The 23,774-nt window shown below is 45.3% G+C and overlaps 2 protein-coding genes across 10 annotated transcripts; both read right to left on the reverse strand.

Moving 5' to 3' along the window:
- Nucleotides 1–137: 137 nt before the first annotated feature.
- Nucleotides 138–17,454, reverse strand: LOC111070242 (microtubule-associated protein 2). Of its 8 annotated transcripts, XM_022360724.2 has the most exons (10): nucleotides 17,069–17,454; nucleotides 16,709–16,979; nucleotides 8,135–8,178; nucleotides 6,793–6,982; nucleotides 6,520–6,722; nucleotides 5,573–5,758; nucleotides 4,719–4,736; nucleotides 4,103–4,261; nucleotides 3,156–3,221; nucleotides 138–350 (listed from the first exon to the last, which is right to left on the reverse strand). In XM_022360724.2, the coding sequence occupies exons 2-10, from the start codon at nucleotides 16,935–16,937 to the stop codon at nucleotides 165–167; spliced, it is 1,281 nt and encodes a 426-aa protein (XP_022216416.2). In that variant the 5' UTR covers nucleotides 16,938–16,979; nucleotides 17,069–17,454; the 3' UTR covers nucleotides 138–164. The 8 variants fall into 8 exon arrangements, with proteins under 8 accessions (XP_022216416.2, XP_022216423.2, XP_022216380.2 ...); XM_041591689.1 differs by lacking the exon at nucleotides 138–350 and adding an exon at nucleotides 2,225–2,263 and having other exon boundaries at nucleotides 16,709–17,453; XM_022360731.2 differs by lacking the exon at nucleotides 4,719–4,736 and having other exon boundaries at nucleotides 16,709–17,454.
- A 1,030-nt stretch (nucleotides 17,455–18,484) lies between these two features.
- LOC111069324 (myosin light chain alkali) lies at nucleotides 18,485–21,215 on the reverse strand. 2 transcript variants are annotated; one of them, XM_022359338.2, is made up of 6 exons: nucleotides 21,135–21,215; nucleotides 20,972–20,999; nucleotides 19,460–19,765; nucleotides 19,299–19,385; nucleotides 18,881–18,927; nucleotides 18,485–18,720 (listed from the first exon to the last, which is right to left on the reverse strand). In XM_022359338.2, exons 1-5 carry the CDS (start codon nucleotides 21,135–21,137, stop codon nucleotides 18,884–18,886), a joined length of 468 nt encoding a protein of 155 aa, XP_022215030.1. In that variant the 5' UTR covers nucleotides 21,138–21,215; the 3' UTR covers nucleotides 18,485–18,720; nucleotides 18,881–18,883. The 2 variants fall into 2 exon arrangements, with proteins under 2 accessions (XP_022215030.1, XP_022215039.1); XM_022359347.2 differs by lacking the exon at nucleotides 18,881–18,927.
- Nucleotides 21,216–23,774: the final 2,559 nt, after the last annotated feature.

The raw sequence follows: 23,774 nt of genomic DNA on the forward strand, positions 1-23,774 counted from the left end.
TTCTGAATGGTTCTCGTATTTTTATAGAAGTGCGTGCCTCGATACTCGTGTATCAACGTGTGCACAAATCTCGGGAGTGGAGTGCTTGGATGTGGTGTGTCGTCTCGTGCAACATGTGGAGGAGGAGCAGCAGCAGCAGCAGCAGGCAGCAGCATCGCATCGACTCAGTATAAGCGGAACGGCTTCGTGTGAACAGCCTGGCCGGGCTTCTTCTTGGGGCCCGCACTCTTGGGACGCTTGGGCTCCGAGTTGAGCGAGGGCATGGACACAGATAGCACCAGGCACTCGGCTGGCAGGGACATGGACGAGGTCAGTGTGGTGGCGCGTTGAATGCGCGGCGCCTTCCAGTACTGTGGGGCGGGAATGGGAGGATAGAATGGACAAAGATTTTAATTCGATTCACACATGCATTGACCGCTGAATGGAAAGCTGAATAGTAGTCGAAAGTCAATAGCTGGATTGAGATGGAAACTTACTTAATTTGTTTTAATCAAATTTATTCAAAAATTGTTTCGATTACCAATGCATCCAATGAGGTAGAGATGTGTGCTCGTGCGTGGCTTGGTTGGACGCTTGCGTCGTGGGCGTGGCTTTACCAAATATACTTAAGATTCTCCAAAAATTTTGTATATACGATTGTATTGTTTGTCTATAGTACCATATAGGAGTGGCTGGTGGCTGTTGAGATTCAAATAACTAAGTGCAACAACGCCAGAATTTTGGTAAATAAAAAAACGTTTTTTTTGTCTCTTTTATTATGTTTAAATTTTGCCATTGATCTTACATTTTGTAACAGGGGTGTAAATAAATTGTGAGAATGATGCGCTTTACTAATAAGATACAAATTAATAGTAAGTAATAATATGCTTATACGTGTTCATTTTTTTCTGTTCGGCTTGAAGTTCTGTTCTCTTTTATGGTCTGTTCTGTTTTAGGTTGGGCTGTTCGCAAAAGTATCTAAATTGCATATAATGGATGGGGAAAAGGTCTTGCATTATACGAGTACGAGTAGTTCGTTCAACTGTTCAACGTCAAGTGGGTTTCATTTAAGTTTAGGTTTACTTTTAAGTGTCGTTCAACATTTTCAACTAAGCACACAGTTTATGATTTGATTTCTTGTATAATTCGCTTAAATATTTAGATACTTTTATGTATAAATGTATGTATATATATTTGTATGTATATATGGGTTTTTCGTAATACATTGAGATATATAGTTTATAGTTAATGTCTTGTATCTGTATGATAAAGAGTGCACTGCTCAACTAGTCAAATATACTCTTGAATCTTGAATACCGCTTCTATGTGATGTGGATTTCTGGTGGTGCAGATGCATCTGTATCTCAGTGCATCTGTTTGAAGCGAGCCTTATGGATCGGCTCTCATTACATGTCTGGTTTGTGGTTTGTGGTGTGTGTGATGTGGGTGTGGAAATAATTGCATATTTTGCATCGTTTTTGCCAATGTGTGCAGGCATTTTTTTTTTTTTGCATTTTGCTTAAGATATATTTTTCAAATTAGCGCTTGTTAAATATTCAAATGTTCGGTTTGGTTTCACTTTGCTACACTGCAAAGAAAAGATTCAGCTCAACCTCAACATGCATTTCGGGCACTTGGCGTTTAGCTTTGTTGATTTAAATTCTCATCAGCGCCAGAAGCCGTCATGGATGGTAGTGGACTCTGCGTTCAAGATAAAAATATAAATGTGAATGCATATATAATTGCACAAATCAAAATAGGGGGCAAACTATTAAAAACATAAACCAAAAGCCTTGTTAGATATCATGAGAGAATGGAGCGTGGAAAGAAAGTAGGGTGGAGTGGAGTAGGGAGGGCATCTCTGAGCTCTGGGCTCTCAGCCGAGGCAAGCAGATTTGCACATGAAACCATTTTTTGGGGTGAATGGATGGATTGGTTGGTTGGTGGACACTGGCAAATCAGATTTGATTCTGGTACTATCACAGCACTGTTAATTATATAGGTATAGGTAATATCTATCTATGCAACGGACACATCTCAGGGTAGAACACACGCAACGCACATTCACTTACGGAGGAGGATGTTCTTTTGATCGATGATCGAATGTTTCTTTACGAGTACGAGTACGAGTACGAGTACGTGACCGCTTCGTATTCTGAGATTATACTCTTAACGTATTAGACGATAAATAACTCTAATGGACGTAACATGTATACGGATTTCGAATTAATGCACTTATGTAGTTTCGTATATGACTAGCCTAATAAAATTGGTATATATATTCCTATAATAAACGAAAGAGAAACATTAAGCCACAGAAATTAAGAAACACACTTAACAATTCATAATTAAATGGAATTCAAAGAGAATGTAAGTATGTATGGGTGTATTGGTGTGTGTTTATGTATTGGCATCTGTGTGTGAGCAAAGCACTTTTCTTATAAAATGATTTTAAATGCTTGGCAGCCTTTTCAAAATCGTCCTCAAGGTCAGAGTCTCTGGGGTTACTGGGGATTCTTTGAGCATTTGCGGATCAGTAAGTACGAGTATTTTGTTTAAAATTTGTACTATCCTATATAGTATAAAATTGCTCGACATTTTGCCATAAATAATACTTTGTGTTAAAGGATATATAACTCTACCATATATAATGCTAAAGGAATTAACAAACATTCAGCCCCCTCAGACCCAGGTGCGGCACCCGAAAGCGGGTTTTGGTTAAAATTCAATTGAGTTTGGCCGGATAGGATCGAGTGTCCGCCCCTGGGCGAGGATCAGCTTATATATTATCTAAATATACACGTTCCATGGGGATAGTATAGCCTGAACCGATGGATAGTGTATATAGTTATCGGGTTTTAGTATACAATTTAAAATAGAAACTCTTGCAAACTCATTCGAGATTTTCGGTCAGAGCTTTTCTTAGTTGAGTGTTGAACTGAGTTTAGTTTTCGTTTTCGTTTGAGTTCGAGTTCGAGTTTAAGTATAGTCCTGTGTGTGTGTTTTTCAAGTAGTCCTGCAACAGTTACTGGTGTTTGGCCTTAGGTACAGTACAAGTAGTTGATGGATGTCTTATTGTTCGTTTCTTTGTTCGGTTGTTAAAGCTATGTATGTATGTGTGTATGTATTGGGGGAGTTGTTCATTTAAAAAGCGACTCGAATATATTGTTACACACACAGTCTGAGTTACAGAGGCCGAATTCTAGATGGATCGTTGCAATCAAGCGCCCTTGCGCCGCAAACTACGGTTAGGCCGGCGGGTGGGCAGGCAGGGGGGAGAGACAGAGAAAGAAAGAGAAGAGAATAGTTAAGAGAAATTCGGTGTTTTTTTTTTTTTTTTGTTAGAGAATTCTGGTATACACGAGAATGTGGAACTCTTTTTGCTAGCAATTTTGTCATCGATTCGATCGATCGCCAATGAATCTCAGTTTGAGTTTGAAAGAAATTCATTTTTAAATGTAAACATAAATGAAATGTAAGAATCATCGAAACTAAATGAAGATTTACACAAAACTCAAAAGAGAAGAAAAGCCCCCACCCATATTTCGAGACCTGAAAGTGCCAAGAATTACGAGTACTTGGAGAAGTCCAAGTGTTAATTTCTCATTGGTTATTTTAATAATTGTACTGTACAATTGCGGAATTGTTTGATAATTTTTTTGGGAGGAGTTCTCTGAAAGCGGTGTGGGTGGGTGTGGTTAGGTTAGGTGTTGGGTGTTCTGCTTGGTGGGTGTTGGTGTGTGTGTGTGTGGAACTTTATTCTTTTGGAGGGGGTTGCTGTGGGGTGCTTGGTTATCGGCTGACAGTAAAAGTAAAACATAAAAGGTGTAAACCACAAATGCAAACAAGAGTACAAATACAAATACAAATTACATAAAAATGAATTTCTTAAAGTTAACACAAAATGGGATATCCATAGTTATTATTTTTTTTTTTTGTTAGAATACTTTTCAGTGGTGTGCCTTTAAATAACAAATCAAATATAATAAATCAGGATATATATTTAGGTTTAAGATTAACATTAAAGGGTAAAGGTTAAAGGTTAATCTCTCTAGTCTACGTCTAGTTTAATTACTGATAACTGTATGGATGGATGGGGATGGTTTATGTACACGTAGTTTACCTGTGTTGGTGGTGTTGTCAGTGCAGCAGAGTGCTCAACATTTTTCAAATAATCCTTATCATCGAAAATCTTCTTTTCGCCGCCACCGGGCCTGTGCTTTACATTATCCAAAGAGCCAACTTTGCTTTGTGCCTTAATTTCTATCTTTTGCGTTTGTATCTGAAAGGTAGCACCGGCACCGGCAACGTACAGAAATTGATTAGCAAAATCACACTTGAAATTCGATTTGGACACAGCAGCAGCTATGTGGCGGGGTATTTAATTTTTGGGGTATTTTAACTCTGCGGTTGGACTATATTATCGACACACGACAACACAACACGAATCGGGTTGGGGTGGGGTGGGGTAGCCAATCGAGGACACAACTGAAATTTAGAGTTTTCAACACAGAAACAGCAGAGCACAGAACGGAAACAAAGTCACAAAGAATAGCTACAATTTCTACGGGGAGTGTTTCTGGGTGCCTTGAGGATATCAAAAATTGTGGATTAAAAAAAAAACAAAGCAAAATTATGCATCTAAACGTTTCATACAAAAAGCACACATATACATATGTACATATACGTAGGTCAGATATAATACACAGAGAGAAAAGAGTGTGATCACGACTACTTACTTCCTTGGGGCTGTTATCCTTCAATACGGTTGGTTAAATGGTTTAGTTAAAAGCAAAATACATTTTTCAAAAATATGTTTTAAACATGTTTTGGGTTCGTTAAAATCAAGGTGAAACAACTAATAAAATATTATCCTGAATGTAGTTTTTATTGTTTGTTAGTAACTAAACAGAATGCTTTCTTTCCCTGCCAATGCTAACCCAAATTGGAACGTTTAACTGTTTAATCAATGCGTCTCTAAGCTATGTGTGTGTTTTGTGTGTTTAGTCTGGTGGGTGGGTGGTTGGTGGGTGGTGTGTTACCTACCCAGAAACTAGGGGAGCTACTCCTCCTCCTCATTATACAAATTCTCATCCAGGCGCTCGCTGCTCACCAGGCAGGCGCGTTGGTTGACAATTTTGGAGCCCTCGCCATAGATGATGTTCATCTTTCTATCGTGGGACATTCTGTTCGAGTGGCTCTGGAAAGTGTTTCAGACTTTACTCTCGGATATGTTTGTGTGTGTGTGTGTGTGTGTTAGTGGGATCTGTTTGTTCTTGTTTTGTTGTGTACACCGAAACATTTGCAGCATGCTGTTTTTAACAACTAAGAGAACTTTCCCCATGCATCTTCCCCATGCCCAGCCCATCATGCCAGTAGTGGCTTTTTTGCTGTTTGTTGCCGTGGATTGGAGGAGCAACTGCATGCCAACTGTTGCCAGGACAGAACAAATCGTAACGAAACGAGAGTAGAGCATCCAAAAAAGAACAAAGAAAAGCCAAAGGAGCAATCGGAAACAATACTTAACCGCCTCTTTGGCTCGAACTCAAATGTGAACTGAAATATGGGAAGATTTAGGAGCAGGGACACATACCTTGATATCACCGCCGCCTGGCTGATATTTCACGTTGTCCTTGGAGCCGACCTTCGGCTTGGCCTTGTCCTTGAAGTCCATCTTGAGGGTCTCGATCTTCTTATCGCCGCCGCCGGGCTTATAGGCCGTGTTCTCCAATGAGCCGATTTTCGACTTTGCGTTCCACTGCAACTTTGTTGTAACTATCTACGGATTTGCGGTGGTTGATTGGTTGGTTGATTGGTTGGTTTTGTGGTTCGTGGTGGTGTGGTTCGAGGTGTTCGAGAAGGTGGTGATTGTTGGTGATGGCGTGGGTGTGTGTGGGGGTTGTAAAGTTGTAAATAGATACAAGGTAGAACAGAACCATTATAAGCCAAAGTCAAATTACGCAAAGAGTAGAGATATCCACAGATATATGCAACATCAGCCCCAACCGCCAATGGCAGTCGCTTTCAATGTCAGAGTCACGCCCAGCTCTGGAACACCGAATGCGTATATGGAAGTGGGATATGGCAGATGGGAGATAGTTATAGTTATGGGTATGGCTATGGGTTTGGGTATTCGCTACAAAAGGCAACGGAATTATGTTGCTAAGTGTCGCTGTGGATTGGTAATTGCATTTCCTACAACAAGATACGAGATACAATATACAAGATACCGTGCTGCTTGTGGGCTGCCGATGCCCATCTAAATGGCAAATACATATATATGTACATATGTACATGGTATACGAGTAGGTACGAGTATATGCTCAAATCGCAAGTCGAGCGTGAAATTAAATTTTTGTTTGCCAATACTTTACGTTTCTTTGGCTAGATCTAGATCTGGATTTTGATTCAGATCGATACTTTAAAAGCCATTTGTTGATGAGAGAAATTTACAGAGGATTACATGAGGATACCCCACCAGTCGCACGGTACGGTACGGTACGGTCCCTTCCTTGGGTTCAACCCAACCCCCCAACATACCTTTTTTTCGCCGCCCTTGGGCATGTACTTGTCGTTCTTGGCCTCGATACGGGGCGCTGCCTTGATGTCGACCTTCTTGGACTCGATCTTCACATGACCGCCGCCCGGCTTGTAAGTGGCATTGTCCAGTGAACCGATTTTGGAGCGCACCGCCTTCAGGTTCGGCGAAGGCGCATGTCCCACCTGTACCTTGTTCATTGGAACTGCGACCAGGGGTCGAATAGAATCGAAATCAATTGAGTTTGAGTTGGGGCTTTTACACCGAGCACTTACCTTTCTTAACTGGCTCGGGCTCTGGGGTCTTAAGTAGCAAGCGATTCTTCGAAGCGCTGCGCGACTTCGATGCGGATTTGTTCGAGGGCGTGGCACTCGGTGGACGCGAAATGCCCGACTTGTCAGCCTTCGATGAGGTCGATGTGGGCGTCTTCACCGGGGAGCTGGGTGAAATGGGTCCGTTGCGGTCCTATCACGATACAAACCACACAAAAATATAGTCACAAAACGGGCCACATTTCAACTGAAATTTCAGCGTTGATTACAAGAAAATATTTGGAATCGGCCAGGATGACCAGATGCATCCTGGGATTCACCCGTTTGGGCACTCTGGCGGGCACTTTGACTAGGTTCATCTCCTATTTACGACGATATGCTTGCTGATGCTCTCAAACACACTCCCAGGCTGGCCAAAGCTGTCAACGTAATGCCATTGGCATTTATTCCTGCCTCTGGCCTGCTGCCTGATGCCTGCTGCCTGGTGATGCCGATGCCGATGCCATTGTGGATGTCGATGTCGGTACGAAGGACTTATAGTTTATGCATTGTTTTATCGATTGTCGCCACTTCGTGTCGTTTTTGCATATGCCTTGGTATTTATAGAGACAACAAGCCCCCACTAAACCTACACCTATATACCTATGGATATTTGTGTGTGCCCCAGTGCGCCCAGTTCGTGTTTGGCACTTATCTACGGGCACAGGGCACAAGGCACAAGGCACAAGGCACACGGCTCAGATATCACCAGGGGCATTTACTCGTAAATCGTTTTTTGTGTGTTTCCTTTTTGGCAATATTTGTAGTATTTCCCTGCCCCCTTTGCAAAGTTTTCTGCCTCGCACCTGTGTGTGTGGTTCACGTTCGAATATTTACTATGGCAGATATACTCGCATTAAATGTATCACGAATGTATATGACTTTTCTTGCGGGTTTTTCCGGCGCGTCGAACTGCCGTCTGCCAAGACAAAACTTAGTCTGAACTTTGGCGTCAGCACACGAGCCAGCACACTTTCGGATCTTGGGTACACTGGGCTACTCTGGGGAACCATCCGCTCGACTGTGGCCCCCGGCAGAAGTCGGGCATGGTACCTATACTCGTATGCTATCTAATGGAGCGTGCAGCGTGGAGCTTGAAGCAGCAGGGGGGCTGGCTGGCTGGCTTGCCTTTTACAGATATTTATGATTTGTGAACAGAAAGAGAGGGTCAACGGAATTAAATTAATTTGTCGCCAGTTGCCAGTTGCCAGTTAATTTCCTCCCAATTAATGGAGACGCAACCAGCTCGCATTTATGGCCAAATGGCTAACTAGTTCAGCGGCAAAGCGACGACGCGACGACTCACCTTCTCCTGAGTGGACTCATCCACGCCGCTGTCATTGTCGCCTTCTGCAATGATAACAAAACAAATAAATTAATTATGCTAATGTCACGATATTGGGGGGTACATCCGCTGAAAGAACTCTGTTAAACTGGCAAATGGCTTCACTTAATGGGGGCGATCTTACTCAGAGCAGGCCCCTTCCCCTTGCGGACCTCTGCGGCTGGCGGACTCGTCTCGAAGGGTGGCTCCGTCTCCTCCAGCAGGGGCGAGCCCATCGGATCGGCCTTCATGTTGAATGTCTTGAGGGGAGTCACCGCTGGACCCATGATCACGTCATCGTCATCGTCATTGTACGCCCCCACTGACGATGGTGGGCGTAGCTGTTGCTGCTGCTGAATGTGTGGCTGCTGCTGTTGCTGTTGTGGTGGGGCCTGTTGATGTGGTGGCTGCTGCTGCAGCTGTTGCATGGGCTGCTGACTGAAGGTCGGTCGGAATGGCGCCTGCAGCGGCTGGCCTGGTGCCGGGCGCGCAAATGTCGGCGGCGGAGGTCGCGTCATATTCTGCGGAGGTCGTGCGCCGGGCGGCATGCCAGGTGGAGCACCAGCTGGCGTCCAGGGGAAGCCGCCCGGTGGCCGTGCAGGTCCTTGTCCGGGCGGTGAGAGCGGTCCTGCGGCATTGGGCGGACGGGGCTGCTGCATGCTCAGCTGTGGCGGCATTCCCGGCCTCATCTGCGGCGGACCCATCAGCAGATTGCTCTTGCTCTCTGTGTTCCTCAGCGGAGGCGGCATCTGCCTGGCCCCCATATTCGGCGGTGGCATGGGTGGGCGTGGTCCCATGCCGACCATCGGCCTGGCTCCCGCAAAGGGGGGACGCGGCTGTGGCGGCCCCACAGGTGGACGCATCTGCGGTGGCAAGACATAGTTCTGTGGTTTTCGCACGTAGTCTGGATTAAGCTTGGGTGGTGGGTGCTGTGGCTGTGTCTGGGGTCTGGGGATTGCTGTGCGGAGGGGTGCCATAGCTGGTGGGATAGTCAATCTGTGGATGCTGCTGCTTGCTATTGAAGGAGTACTCGGCATTCGACTGCGGACGCATCTGCATTGACGTCTCGTAGGCTGAACGATCCATGCTGGAGGCGTACTCCGGACGCAGCTGCTGCTTGGAGGCTGAGTCCGCAGTTGCAGCCATGGCTCCACTTCTGGCGGAGCGCTCCTCGGCGGAATAGCCATCGATTGCAGCCTCATAGGAGGGACGACGATTGCCGGAGGCATACTCCTGTGACGCCACAGGACGCTCTTGGGATCTATCGTTTGCCGTGCCGTACATCTTTCGAACTTCTCGCCTGCGGTGTCGGTGCAGAAATGTGCAAGTGTCGGGTAACCCAATACCTGGCAGGTCTCTAGTTCCAGCCTGGCAGCAGCAGCAGCACCAAGTGGCTCATATCATTTGCATATGTATGGCCATACACAAATGATATCCTTGGCGGGCAGGAGTGGGAGTGCATGGAATACGAGCTACTGGATACGGGTGTACGTACTGCTGCTACATGTGCATATAATACTCGTACTTATTGCGGCGCAGAGACCCATCAATATGCTTCGTATTGGGGGGGGGAGCCTCTCAAATTTGATGGCTTCCTTTTGCATTTGTTTACATTTTACGAGTATTGTTTTGGTATTTCGATTGTGGGCTCTGGGGCAGGGTTTGGCTCTGGTTTGGCTCTGGTTTGGTTTCCCAATAGGGAATTTTGTCATGAATATGTCGGTTGCCAGCTGTAACGTGACCCAAATTGTTTTTGTGGCTTATTGATTCAACAAAAGTTTCGGCAGGTTCTAAGCCAAAGCCAAACCGAAAGCCCAACCCAGCCACCACGAAATCGAGAGCAAATCGCTGTTTGATTTGTTGATTCGCAAAGGGTTCCCTGCGCTCGGGACTGACATGTCTGGCCCCCGGGTCTCCCTGGTCCCGGGACATGATGTATGCAAGGTCGGTACTCGTATTGCCGTCATTAATATCCCAGTTGTATTCAAATTATGCTCTCCTGACAGGCAAATTCCAGTCCGCGATTCGTTTGTGCATAAGCAATTGGGTGATATATCATTGCTGGCCGGGTACGGGCTTTAAGTGCAGCTCGAATAGTTCTTGATATAGGTGTAACGACTTTCACTCACCGCATCGGTATCGCTCATATCGGGAGGAATGCTCAGGCCGGGGTCTCTGACTGAGCTCTGGTTCTAGGCACTACCTGGCAATTAACTTTGCAAAGAAGCGAAAACTTTTTTGGGGGTTTCTTCTTCTTTTTTTTATTTTTTTTTTTATTGTTTGTGTGCTGCTACATTTGACAGGGAAATCGATAAAATTGCACAGCAGACAAACAGCAGCGTAACGCTTTTGTTTATCCCTTTAAGCTGCTGACTCTTGGAGCAGCACGTGCAACACCCGTGGGGCAACTAAAGCGTCAGCACCGACTTGTGTCGAGTCAGAGCCCAGGATTCGCCATACAAATGAAATGAAAATAAAGAATAAGGAAGGAAGGAAGGAAGGATGGAAGGATGGAAGGAAGAAGGAGGCAAGTCAACGGCAAATTAGGGCCACAATGATTTGTTTCTCTTGGCTGACATCGACTCGACTGAAATTCCACACAATGTTCATGTCAACCGCAACAATGGAACCGCCAACAACTGTCATTTGTGGCCAAATGGTCTTGGCCAAATTGATTATCAGCCGGAAGGGGGGGAATGCCAGGCAGTTGCAGTTGCAGTTCCAACTGCAGCACATAAAAAACAAAACTTGTGCCCCTCTCCACTTGGTTTTCGTTTTATTTTAGGTCTTCTAAGCATGCTTCTGCCGCCTTTCAATTAGAACCTGCGCCAGGGGAAAATATTGTTAACAAACTTTGGCCACTGCCAATTGAATTTTGTTGTTGGGTAAAGTTGTTCCGTTCCCACAATGCAGTTGCGATTTTTATCACAGACAGGACTCGTACACGGATACGACGGATACGTCTACGTACCCGGACATGGACATGTACACGGACCCATTATCAATTGTTGCGGCTTGCCATAAACCAAGTGCCATGCAATTGTATCGATTTTTCCTAGCCAGAGGGCAATAACTTGGCCACGTACTCGCACCACACACAGGCCCACAGGGGAAGAGGCTAATGCACTTTGCACTTTGCGCTCACCGCAAGGATGAGGACGAACTGCACATGTCGAGTCCCACACAACAGCAAAAGGACCACGCACTCACTTCAACTGCAGCTCACAAGTTGATTTGTTATTAATATATTTATTTAGTTCGATTTTTTCGATTTATTATTTAGGCATTTCCGTATGGAAAATATCGCGGTCGCGGTAGCGGTAGCCCAGCTCTGACTTGACGTTGTGTTTGGCGCGAGTGTTAAAACTCGACTGCTTTTATTTGCTTTGAAAAATTTCGAATTACAATACTTAGAATTTGTTTTGATACGATACCGGGGTGTACGGTATTGGTATGTGCCCCAATGCTGCAGCCCCACTCTCTCTCTCTCTTGGGGGTACGTCTGGTGCTGCTTTGCTCGGCTCGTAAACTTCTCGGGGCGCATAAACGCAAAGTGTCCTTGCGCAGCTCAAAGAGAAGGCAAGGCACCCAATACCTTATAGCGAAATAGCAAAGTCAGCACAAAACTACAGTCAGGAGGTGCTCAGACGACGCCTTTGCCTTATTCTATTGACATACAAATTTATTAGTGGGGCGCCGGGGAAAAATGCAAATTCAACACGCCAACAAATGAGCACAGGGGGCAGTACAGTACAGCACTCCCCTCAGTATTTTGTGGGGTGGCAGCCCTGATTTTATATGCAGATTTCATTTGACTTGATTAATTTAATGGATCCTACGGGGAGCGGTGCGCATTTGTGCAATGCTTAGCTAACGACAGTCAAATGCAAAGTACGAAAATAAATACATAAGGATCCAGGGAGTATATATATGTATAGAGAGGGAAGCTACAGGCACCGCTTGCCACGCACCATGCAGCAATATTTATAACGGGGCCATTCGTATTAGTCAGGTGTTGTTGTCATAGGCTCCACGGCTGCCCCTTTAATTGTTGACTATTCAGAGGCAGACAACACGCAAGATTCCCGCGCTCTGCTCTAATGTCTGCACATGAAAAGTAAACCAGCGACGAACCAGCAGACACACTTGTACTCGTACTCATTCCCATTCTCGTGGGTGGTATAACTGCTCCTCGTTCTGTTCTTGGTTGCTAATTCGATTGTCAAGGTTATGTGTGGCAGACAAACCAGAGAAGAGTTTTGTTTGGCTTAGGTTAGGGTACGGTACGCGTTATGTGTATAAAGGGGGTAGAGGGCGAACAGGTTTGATAGTCGTATATAAGTAGTAGCTGCTGCTTTGGGTTAATTAATTTAAATTTACACAAAACATACCATTAAGTGAAGCCATTTCAAGTTTAATTGTAAAATATATTCCAGATAGCTGCGTACGAGTACATACCTGAAAAATATTAAGAGACATTTATATATAAGTGTTTGGTAAATACAAAATTTCTGATTAATTCCTATATTATTTCTATATTCTATATTTTAAATTTCCGCGCTTCCTCTACAAATATAGTACGATTGTTCGATTAATTATATCGAAAATTCAGTTTCTCACTCTGACAAAAGCTGACTGCTATGATTATGGAGTAACTAGCTATCGGCATCGATACTATCGATAGTTACAGTAGTGCTGTAAAGCGCGTTTGTTTTGGCGCCCGAGAGTTTGAATTTGAATATCAGAATTTTACTTTGGTTACATTTAAATAACTTGTACAATTAGTACAGAGTTAGCGACCAGATGGAGCGTTTCTATTAATTGTTGCTGCTGCGAGATCGCCCTGGTCAGTAGATGCAAGAGATTCCGACCCCATAAAGTATAAATATTCTTATGCAACAGTCGCTGTAGCTATGTCTGACTGTACGTTCAAAAGTATTCCCCCTACACTGACCCGCATAAAGGGCGGAAACCTGTGGCGCAATTTTGAAGATACGAGAACACCAAAAACGCAGAATCACAGAGAATGGCCATACCTAAAAGATTGCCGAATCTGCATCGGATCGGCTCATTATTATGAAGTGAAATTAAATGGAAGTACCGAAAAAAGGAAGTCCCATCCAGGTTGCCTTGCAGATTAAATTCACTTTAAGGAGAGACAGAATTTGGAGACAGAGGCCGACCCGCACGCACACCAAGGCCGCCGACTGCTTAAGCCGGGGGTGGTTCTGCTGCCACCCCCATTTGATTTGTTTTTGTTACAGTAGTCTCTGTTGGCGTTGTTTTGCTTTTTTTGAGGGATGCAGCCGGTACGGTACGTTGGAACGTGTATCCATCGGCATGCCCTCTTTTTGGTTGGCTTCCCCTCCCTGCCGCGCCGCGCCCCGCCGGTCAATGCTGTGTGCGCCCATTGATTATTCTGTCCAACATTCCGCTGCGACTGCGAGGGAGGAATTCCTCATGTGGTTGCTGGAGCTGAAGAAGAAGCCGCAGCCGAGGACTGCCTCGAACTGCGCATGTTTGGGGCAGACGCGATTCCTGGTTCTGCGACGCAAAAGATGAATCAGAACGGAGCTCTGGAGTGGCAGGGAATGGAGCCGAATGGAGCCAGAGCCAGAAGCAGCTCATCAATTAATCAACACCTGAATTATTGGCTGGCTTTATTGGCTAGGACTCGCTAGCACAGCCATCCCAGAAGGCGCCTCCACATCTAGTGTCGAATATGGCTGGACGATTGGGTAACGTCGTACCTCAACGTGGCTGTCTAACATTTGTATCTTTGACGCACTTCGATTATTGATTGCTTCCACAAAATGTGGCAATTGTCAGTGCCGCACCGCACCGCACGCACTCGCCGGGGCACCGAAACAGGCAATGCCGCCGACGAATATGGCCCGGCTACAACCAGAACAACAAATTATGCGGCGTCTGCCTAAAGTGGCATTAGCCGTTGGGATTGGGATTGGATTGGGTAACCAACCAGCCAACCACCCAACCACCCAACCATCGTGCAGCGAACAGCGGCTTGGAATTGGAGATTGGAGTTGGAGGACTACCCATCATCTACTTGCGAGTTCCATCAGGCGAAAGTGCACAAATGGCCATAAAATCGAAATCAAAGCAGAGACTGGCCGGGTTTATTGAACTGGAATTGGCAGTGCCCAGGTCTGCCGGGCGGGGCTCGAGCCGAAGCCATTTGACAACTCTTTTGTGGCTTTAATTAAAGGGCGACACGGACCCCGGGATTTGCGTGTCAAGCGACACTTTGTATGGGGGGGGGGGAAAACAATTAAAGAAACACCGTGCCAGCAGCACCCACCCCGTCCGGAGAGACCGACCCGGGGGGATCCTTCAGAGTTTACCTCTATTATTAATTTTTGCTACACATTTTATTGATCAAACTTTTCAATTTACAATTAATTAATCAAGACCGGGGAGCATGGCGCATTCCTCGCATTAAACTTGCAGATGCATCCATCAGATACCCAATGCCCATTAATATGCCACAGGGCCCCAGGGACAGTGGCAACTTAATAAACGTTCTGGGGGCCGCCATGTGCATGCTAATTGTATTGTGGAACGGAACCCTCTCTTCATGGAGGGAGGATCCATAGCAAAATCCATTGGCTAAACAAACAACCAAATATGGAGCGGGATCCAAGCGTATCCCAAGTGCCCCAAAATCGTTGTCTTGCTTCATTGGGCTGCGCACAGCAAGGCGTGGCACCAGGCCTGCCAGTCCCAAATATGGCACCAAATATTTTTTGGTAATTGTTTAGTTCGCATTTTTCTGACAAGCACAAAACGGAAACCTTAACAATTAGCAGAGTCAGTCAGAAGTATTTCTAATAGATATTTCTAGCGCACGCCCCCAATCCCAATCGGTACGTAAAGAAAAGGGAAAAACTGAGCAAGAGAGAGAGAAGTGGAAAAGGGAAAATCAATTTCAACGACAAACATTGCAAGCGAAACGAAACGAAAGTGTCGCTCAGCTGCCAACGTTTCGTGTTAATTGAAAAGCCAAAGAATAGAGGTGGCTGAAATTGCAGCGAATCTTGGCTATTTATAGAGTCAAGGAGCGGGGACACAGCGCAAGATATCGCGGCCATTGCGTCACTCGATGAATATTGCAATTGCACTTGCATTTGCATTTGATCTTTGAAATTATTATTACCACTCTTGTCGAGTGCCAAACACTCTACCCAAACCGAAAGAAAGTCACTTCACCTGCTTATCTGTGCAGTGCAATCTGGATGATATAGGGTATGTCCCAGTAGCGCCCCCCTGTACTGTACCCCACAGTGGGAGCGGGTGCGAATGACTTCATTGGGGATGCGAGCGAGCGCTGATAGTAATCAGGCAGGCACACTACTACTACTACACGTACTACTCGTCGGCTATTTTCTCTTTTATTGCTTATTCAGCGCTAAGCAAAAACAAAAACAATGCCCGTATGTGCGCCCGTGTTATTATTATTTAACAGAGCCGAGCCGGTTTGCTCTTGACTTGAACATTTGATTTAATCATCACCCGCGGCAGGGGTGTTCGGCGTCGCGGTGTGGTGTGGTGTGAGCGTCAAATGTTTTGAAACAAATGCAAGATGAGAGAAAAGTGAACTGGAGCAGCGGCCAAGTCGTGGGTGTGGGGGTAGTGTGGGATACCCTAACAAACGATCTGCACAGAAGCGAATTCCTGCACTCTTTTGATAGCTAATCAACCCCCCATCGGAGATGGTATAGTGTCACCACACATGTACATATACGTATATATGTATGTATTTATGAGGCTTGATGCAAAACGAGGTCAAATGCAGAGCAACCACAACAGCAGCAGCAGCAGCACGAGCTCATATGGCTGGGCTGATAACTTTTATCGCAGTCGGCTGTGGCTGTATCTGTATCTATATCTATATCTGATGGATACCTACACAACGCTGGACTAAGGGGAGCTAAGGGTAAGAGGCAGCAGGCACCAGGCACCGGGGCATTAGGCACAATTAAAAGCTTCACTCAGCCACCATGTGGGTGGGTCGTTTGGCTCGTCACAGTTGCAGGTCGTTAAACCGACTTAAGAGAGTCACAGCCATGCCCAAGCCCGCAACAATGAAGCATTCAACATCCTGGCGGCCTGAGACTGAGCCTCTGAGCCCTCTTCAGACAGGCTTAATAACCCACCATCCAGCCCAACCTTGCGTGGCTGCGGGCTGCGTGGCTGAACAAACAGATCACACAAAAAACAAAAAACCAAACCTGGAAAATCTATTTGCATAATTTCCTACGTGAGAACATGACACGAGCCGGAGGTGCATGTTGCCCTGACATAATCGTAGCCATCAATGTCCTGGGGAGTGCCGGCACACACACACACGATACCCTTTAATTAAGAGATACACGTGTATCCGATATGCAACTCGAATGCCGGGCCGTGCCCCTTTTCTCCGTGAACTTTGCCCAATTGATTTTCTAAGACAAACACGGCGTATGCGTAATGCGGTGTGAAGTCACTTCTCTGTGCAAAGTCCCTGTCCGTGTCCGTGTCCATGTCCGGGGTGCTCACCTTTCTGCTCCTGATTAGCGCGCTCTGGGGCCGTTGCAGGCACCTGCTTGGATGGCTCTGGTTTCTGTTGTTGCTGTTGTTGTTGTTGCTGCTGCTGCTGCTGTTGTGGGGGTGCTGAAGGTTGTATTGGTGGTGCTGCTTCCTGTTGCAGCTGCTGCTGCTGCTGCTGGAGCGGCAGAGATGGAGGCTGAGCATCCAGCACAGAGCTTTTCTCCATGACATCCGCCATATTGAAAGTTAGCCGAGTGTTTGTCTGGTTGTGTGTGTGTATCTGTGTGTATGTTTTCACTTAATATTTGTATGTATATGTATGTATCTGTATCTGTGTATGCCTCCTTGTCGGTCGGTGGCTGCACTCACACGCAGGAAAGGACTTTCCACTCTTGCTTTGTGGGCGATTTTCGTGTGTATCTTTGAGATTTCACTTTGAGTATTTCACTTTTGCACCGTGCACTTTTCCTCCTGTTGTCGGAATGCTTCGTTTCTTATTGCAGCCTCGAGGGTAGCAAACCTCACTGAAAATCGCTCACAGAGATTGCACTATATAGAATAAAATATATTATATACTCGTATTTCGACTGGCACTGGCACTGGCACTTTGCAAATTTATTTGAATTTTAGCTGGGAGGACAAAATTGAGAGGCGAAGCACAGCACAGCACAGCACACCGCACGTTGACTGTTTTGCGTCTTTTGCTTGGTTCAAAAATGTTGCTACAGATAGACGTTGACTGTTTTGTGTCTTTCGCTTGGTAGAGCTGTCAAACCATCGAGGGCACTATCGATAGTATCGATATTTTACTGCTAGCCTCTACTATCGACGGTTTCCCGTTCACATAAGAAACATGTTTCTCACACCACGAAAATGAGGGGAAAGTCACCACGAAAACGCTCTCTTCACCTCTGAAAAGAGAGCAAATTTTGAAAACCCACCACGAATTGAGAGCGAAAAATGTCAGTAACAGAGCGGAGGGAGCTTTCAGATAGCTTTAATGTTAATGTCACGCGCTAACATAACATTGTAATGTTATAACATGCAATGTATATTTACTGTAGATATACATATGTACATATAAATGACACCCGTGTAAGTAAAGTTCATTTGACGCCCGTGTTCATTTTAAATACGAGCTTTTTTAATAACTTAAATGTGAATTTAATTTAAATTTAATAAGTTGGCTTGCAGTTGAATATATCAACAATTTTTCTCCGTGCAGGCCAGATTGTGTGGTTTTGTCTTAGCTCTTCGACTGCTGTACATATGTAACTGGAGACGGAGTAATACAAACACTAATTTTATCTCTCTTGCCATCGATGTCTCTGCCAGAGTCCATTTTGTTGCACTGTGCCCTCTTAGTCCGCTATTTCCATAAGGAATTGAATTAATTATCGTTGTGCATGGCCCTTTTGGTTTGGGGCTGCACAAACTATTCTTAGTGTTTATTTAATTAGATTTAAATTCAACTTAATTCACTTGCAAACATTCACTGTGGTAAACTCTGAAGTGGTACCCTCAGGATGGCAGCGTGGTGGCAGGGGGGTAGCTGCTGCATCGCTTTGTTGCAGTTTGCATTTTCCTAAACATTATTGCATTTGCTATTTGGTTTATTTGCGGCTCATAGGGAATAATATTTATCTATTGTCTGGGAGCTAACAAAATAATGTGCACAGAAACTTAATATTTTTTTCAGTTTTTTTTTTTCGTTATTTTATAATTTAAATTTTTTTTATTTTTTAAAAAATAATATTATCTTGAAGTTCAATTGCAGTTGTTGTTGTAGCAGAAGTAAAATTTAATTAAAATAATATACGAGAGAGAGATAGAGAGAGTTAGCGATGAATATAACATCTATGGAGAATGGTTGTTGCTATAAATCTGTTGGTGTTGTTTCAGTTGTTGTTGGTGTTGTTGTTGTTGTTGTTGCTGATCGGATGTTGGGCTCAACAACTCATTTCATTCATTTCATATTCACTTCAACATATCTGGTCTTTCACACATTCTGGCGAGGAATGCTGTGGGGGGGGGCGAGAGAAGAGAAGATCGTGGATTAGCAGTGGATCTCATCGATAATATCAATTGCGTGTGCACGTCCATGACATCGAGGCGTCGAGACATCGAGACATCGGGTGAACAGTGGACAGTGGACAGACCAATACTACATTCACTACTTACTGTTTAGTCGAAGACGATGGGATCGCTCATCAGGCGCTGGATGAACTCTGTGCGGATCGGATCGGATCGTCGATTCACGGGAGAAACAGGACACGCAAACACGGATGCCATTCGGGGAATATTGGTTTTGTGGTTGTGGTTGTGGACATGGAAACATGGACACGCATACAGAGAACACATTTGTCGGGGTTTCAGGTGGTACATTGTGTCGCATGGTGCATGGTGCATGGTGCATGGTGCATTGTGCGTTGTGGTTGCAAGAGTGAGAGTGGTTTGTGCGTTGGGACAACGAGTTGCATGTGGAAAATACAAATAACATTTACGATTCACATTAACAATGAGTGACACATTGACCTTGGGACTTGGGCGTTGGCACAGGGGCCTCAGCCAGAATGGGGATTGCTGCACAAATACTTACGGGAGTAGGGGATGAAGCCCTCATCGTCCTCGGGATCCATGCAGTCAGCGAACAGAGCCTCAACCTGTTCATCGTCCAAGCTCTCACCTAATTGTTCCAAAGGGGAAGTGCGATTTAGTTGGTGTCCTGGGAGGGGTGCTCGTGTCTTAGCAGCTACTCACCAAGCGCCAGCAGGGCGTGCTGCAGCTCAGCGAGCATCATGGTGCCGTTCTCCTCCTTGTCGTAGAGCTTCAAGCACTCAATGAAGTCCTCGTAGCAGCCCTGCTCCTTCTCCTTCTTGACCTGTGAGTAAATGGGCAGGAATTCGTCCATCTTGATCTTCTTCTCGTTGCGCTTCTTGGTGCCACCCATTTTCTCGATCAGAGACAAGGTGGGGTTCAAGTTCAGGGCACGCAGAGCATCGCCTAGATCGACGGCATCAATGCCCTCGTTGGCGGAACCCATGACTTCGAACACGAATTCGACATCTGCACAAGACAAACATTTCATTAGCACACATCATCATCATCATCATCACCGTAATCGAAGGCAAACCCAAACGCAAATCTCATCAAAATGGAATTATTATTATTCAGTTGATTGCTTGATTGATTGATTGGTTGTTTTAAAAATAGTTTAGGGCTGGGTATAACGACGACACTCCTTGCTAATGGGGTCAACGTGGCCGATGTGGTAACCCTGAAATTTCTGGTACGCACATTTTTGGTCATCATGAAAATCTTTGACATGGCCGAGAGCATTAGTTACTGCCTATACACGTAGTGGGTGTGTGTGTGTATGTGTGTGTTTCTGGGAGCATTGCCAACACGAAGAACACACTACGTATACGTAATCCGACACCCGAACCGAACGAACGCCTTCGCCATCGTCTATGAATATGTATGTATGAGTGCATACATACACACACACACACACACGCACTTCTAGCTAGCTTGGTCTCCTCTCTTTCTCGCTCTCTTTGTGCGTTTTAAACGTTTTAAAATAAACATCAAGAAATAACTTGGCCAAAATTAGATCTCTAAACGAGCAGAGCAGCGCTATACGCCTTCGGGATCCCGAACATACACACACACACACACACACATGCACACGCTCGATTTTTTCCATTGTATTTTCTTTTAAAACATAACTTTGCACTAGATTTTCGCGATCGGATTTTGGTTTTCTTTCGCTGTTGGCAACATTCTGCTGTTCTGCTCTTCCGATTTCTGTCTTGTCTGGTTCATCGGTCAAGTGTCGATCGGGACGACGATGAAAATAGCACAGACGATGCATATAGAAATTCCTGAATGAAAATTTTCCGCAGCACGTATATATATATATACATATGATATATATATTCCAAGTGATTACGAAATATATTCACTGATTTGTATTGTGTACTTTTTGTTGTTGTATCTACATATATAATGTGTATCCCCGATCTCACACGCGCACATTATGCAATCAATTTTCGAATAAATAGTACATAGAGATCACAGGAGAAACAGGAGGAGTGTTTTCCGAGTGATTGCTTCATATTTGCATTTTAGATGGCTTTTAATCCTTTCTGTGGGTTCCGTGCCCGATTCCGATTCCCCTTGTGATTTAATAACTTTTTGGTTTAACTTTTGATGGATTGCGGTTTGAGGTTAAAGATAATCCTTTTCTTTTCGCTGTGCGGTTCAACTTACTTTCAACTTCACGCTTGGGAACATCAGCCTGTCAATGGAGTGGAAGAGGATACAAATTGAAGAATTTTGCATTAGTTGTTGCTGGGAATTTTCCATTTAATATTCTTCTATCTTCTATCTCTGATGGTATGTGCAGAGTCTTTTGCCAGATATATGCACTCACCATTTTGTCTGTTGGATGCGAAAAGCAACTGTATCGCGGATGAGCTCGGTCTCGACTGAACGTTATTCGTCAGCGGCCGTACGGCAAGGTAATTCTGAGGTGATAGCCAAGCAGCACACACACATGGATGCACACACCCATACACAGATGCACGCATGGACACAGCGAAACAAAATGACGAAATTCTCTTTTCCTACACACCCATACACATAGCCATAGCCATAGCAATAGAGCAGACCTATGTGGATGTCTGTGTGGATGGATGGCTGTAGGATGGCAAGAATTTACTTTCATCTTGAGAACTTTTTCTAATGCCCTCCGCCAATGCTCTTTCACTCTCCCAGCAGCGACCACTATAGTCGTGCATATACATACATATATATGCATATTGGGGCTCTCCCATGGAGCTGTTTGTTGTGCTCTCTATAAACGGGCTATTTTTAAGAATTTGTATTTTTTTGTTGTTCGTTGAATTTAGTTGTTGTTTCGTTCGTGAAGGCAAAATAATAATCGTTTGTGGCATTCCCAGCCATGGGATAGTGTTGAATATCATTCGATGTTACAGATGATTTTGCAGATAATATTTTGGGCAACATATTTATGTATGTACGCTGCGAGATGTAGGAAGGGATACGCTGCGCAATAGATTAGTGGACGAGCACCCCGGACGGACGTCCGCATCTGTGGGTGGGGGGGAAGCATGAGAGGATCTACACATGTACACATGTCTTGTGTATCTATCCCATATACATGTACATATTTATACACTTTATACATCGACCCTGATCGTCTTTTTGGCAAAGCACCGAAACGTATATTTTCCACATTGGAGCAATTCCTTAGGTCTTTTCTGCGTGTTATCATTTGAAAATGTTTTGTCAGTCGGTCGGGGTGTTAAATGGCCGATTCCTTCTGCTTCTGGCTATGTCGGTCCCAGCACACCTGAAAGTCTTTTTCAATATTTATACATTTTCCAAAATGTTTCCCACTATGCCAGCTGTCTTGCTCCCACTTGCTCTCATTCGTTGGCGCTGATGCTGGGGCTGCGGCTGGGGCTGGGGCTGGGACTCTCATCTACATAGAAGGCGCCTTGCCTTGCCTTGCTGGCCCCCCTCTCTCGGGGCAGCAGTCGGCAGTCCCAGCGTCTCCGCACCGCGTTTAATGCGCGCTATTTATATAAACTATGACACAGATACACAAAATGTATTCAGAGCAAATATGCACAGCAACAACTACCCGTATTCCGTATTCGTTCGGAATTGTTTGCGTGGGTAGCCCAAGTACATAATCACAAAACGGGGCACATACTCGTAGTAGAACCCCGGCCACAGCCTGGTACAAAGGCTCAGAATCTGGCAAGACAAGAGCAATTAAAGCCATCTAATGCTATACCGGCCATTGGCATGACTTTTCTTTTAGCGCTAGCCATGTCCTTGTCCTTGACATTCGATCCCCGTTGCTTTGAGACGGGCCCTTCTTTGACCCAGTTCTGGGGCTCAGCTGTTGGCCAACTTTTGGCCATCTCCCACCATTGCCTCCCACTCGCTCCATCTCTCTCTCTGTTTGTCTGGCTTTCTGCCTCTCTTTCTATTGATGCTTCGGCTCGGCTTTTGGCTCGCGCAGCCTCTCTGGCTTTGTTTGTGTTTGTACTCCTTGGAGCCACCTGTGGCAGTAATTGGTGCATTCAAATTTGGACCAAAGAGTCCCTTATCCACCAGCTGTTATCCGCATTCCTGCGCAGATGAAAGTGCGCAATTCATTGATAAATCATCCAACCCATTACCCCCCTGGGGATGCTAGACCAAGTAGGATTCAGATGATATTCAATGACAGGGAAAACTACGCTAAGAAACTAAACTAAAGTATGAGCCTCCCATCGTATCGAAATGAAATATCTTTTGCCTGTGTGTGCCTTTTTGTCTGTATCCCATTTCGACCAGCACTTCAACTCCCACTTAAGTTCAATAGAGCTGTAGACTGACGCACCCTCGAAGGCAGCCTGGGGCTGGCAACACAATGGCAATGCCATTTAATGATAGCCGCACATAAATCGACATAAATGAGTGTCTGGTCGGACGACACCACGTATACGCAATATCCACCCCCCAGACGTTTGTTATCATCGACAAGTGTGCCAAAACGAACAGGGTGTCGCACTCGAAGGGCTGTCTCCCACAAGTGGCATCCCCCGCAAAGGCACCCTCTATGCGGGGGGGGTGGCAGCCCTTTTCGGCATTCCCTTGTATGTGCGGGTATATGCGCATAGCATGGAGTCCGGGTGGGTGGTATCCTGTATACGCACTGCTGCCTCTTCTTCTGCTGCTGCTCCTGCCACTGCTGCTGTCGGCACTGGCAACGACGGGGGCCCAGAGTCCTCGTCAGTTAACGACGCTCGTCTCAGTTGCATCCGAACGCTCCAGCCGTAAACGTTATCGAAACTGGCCACGCGTAAATCAAGGTAAGAACAATGGAAAAACTCTGAAAACTCCTAACTGCAGACTCAAAGAGGGGCAAATTGAAATCAAAAGTCGGAAAAGTGCTGGTTAAAGATAAACAATGCTCGGAAGCAATCCATAAAAATGGTTTGCAATTAGTTAACAGTTAACGTCCAAGGGCCAAGCCCTCTCGGTTGCTCCTTTG

This window comes from Drosophila obscura, unplaced genomic scaffold (assembly GCF_018151105.1).
Source record: "Drosophila obscura isolate BZ-5 IFL unplaced genomic scaffold, ASM1815110v1 contig_150, whole genome shotgun sequence".
NCBI lineage: Eukaryota > Metazoa > Arthropoda > Insecta > Diptera > Drosophilidae > Drosophila > Drosophila obscura.

Bases quoted from the DNA above. Each gene is read 5' to 3' on its own strand.
- LOC111070242 (XM_022360688.2), bottom strand. From the start codon at position 9,129: ATGGCACCCCTCCGCACAGCAATCCCCAGACCCCAGACACAGCCACAG. The intron at 6,983-8,134 runs GTGAGTCGTCGC...GTATCGTGATAG, and splicing joins ATGAGTCCACTCAGGAGAAG to GACCGCAACGGACCCATTTC. The intron at 4,262-5,572 runs GTATGTGTCCCT...GCTACCTTTCAG, and splicing joins CAGGCGGCGGTGATATCAAG to ATACAAACGCAAAAGATAGA.
- LOC111069324 (XM_022359347.2), bottom strand. The intron at 19,386-19,459 runs GTGAGTAGCTGC...TGGAACAATTAG, and splicing joins GCACGCCCTGCTGGCGCTTG to GTGAGAGCTTGGACGATGAA. The intron at 18,721-19,298 runs GTAAGTATTTGT...CCCCCCCCACAG, and splicing joins GGGCTTCATCCCCTACTCCC to CATTCCTCGCCAGAATGTGT.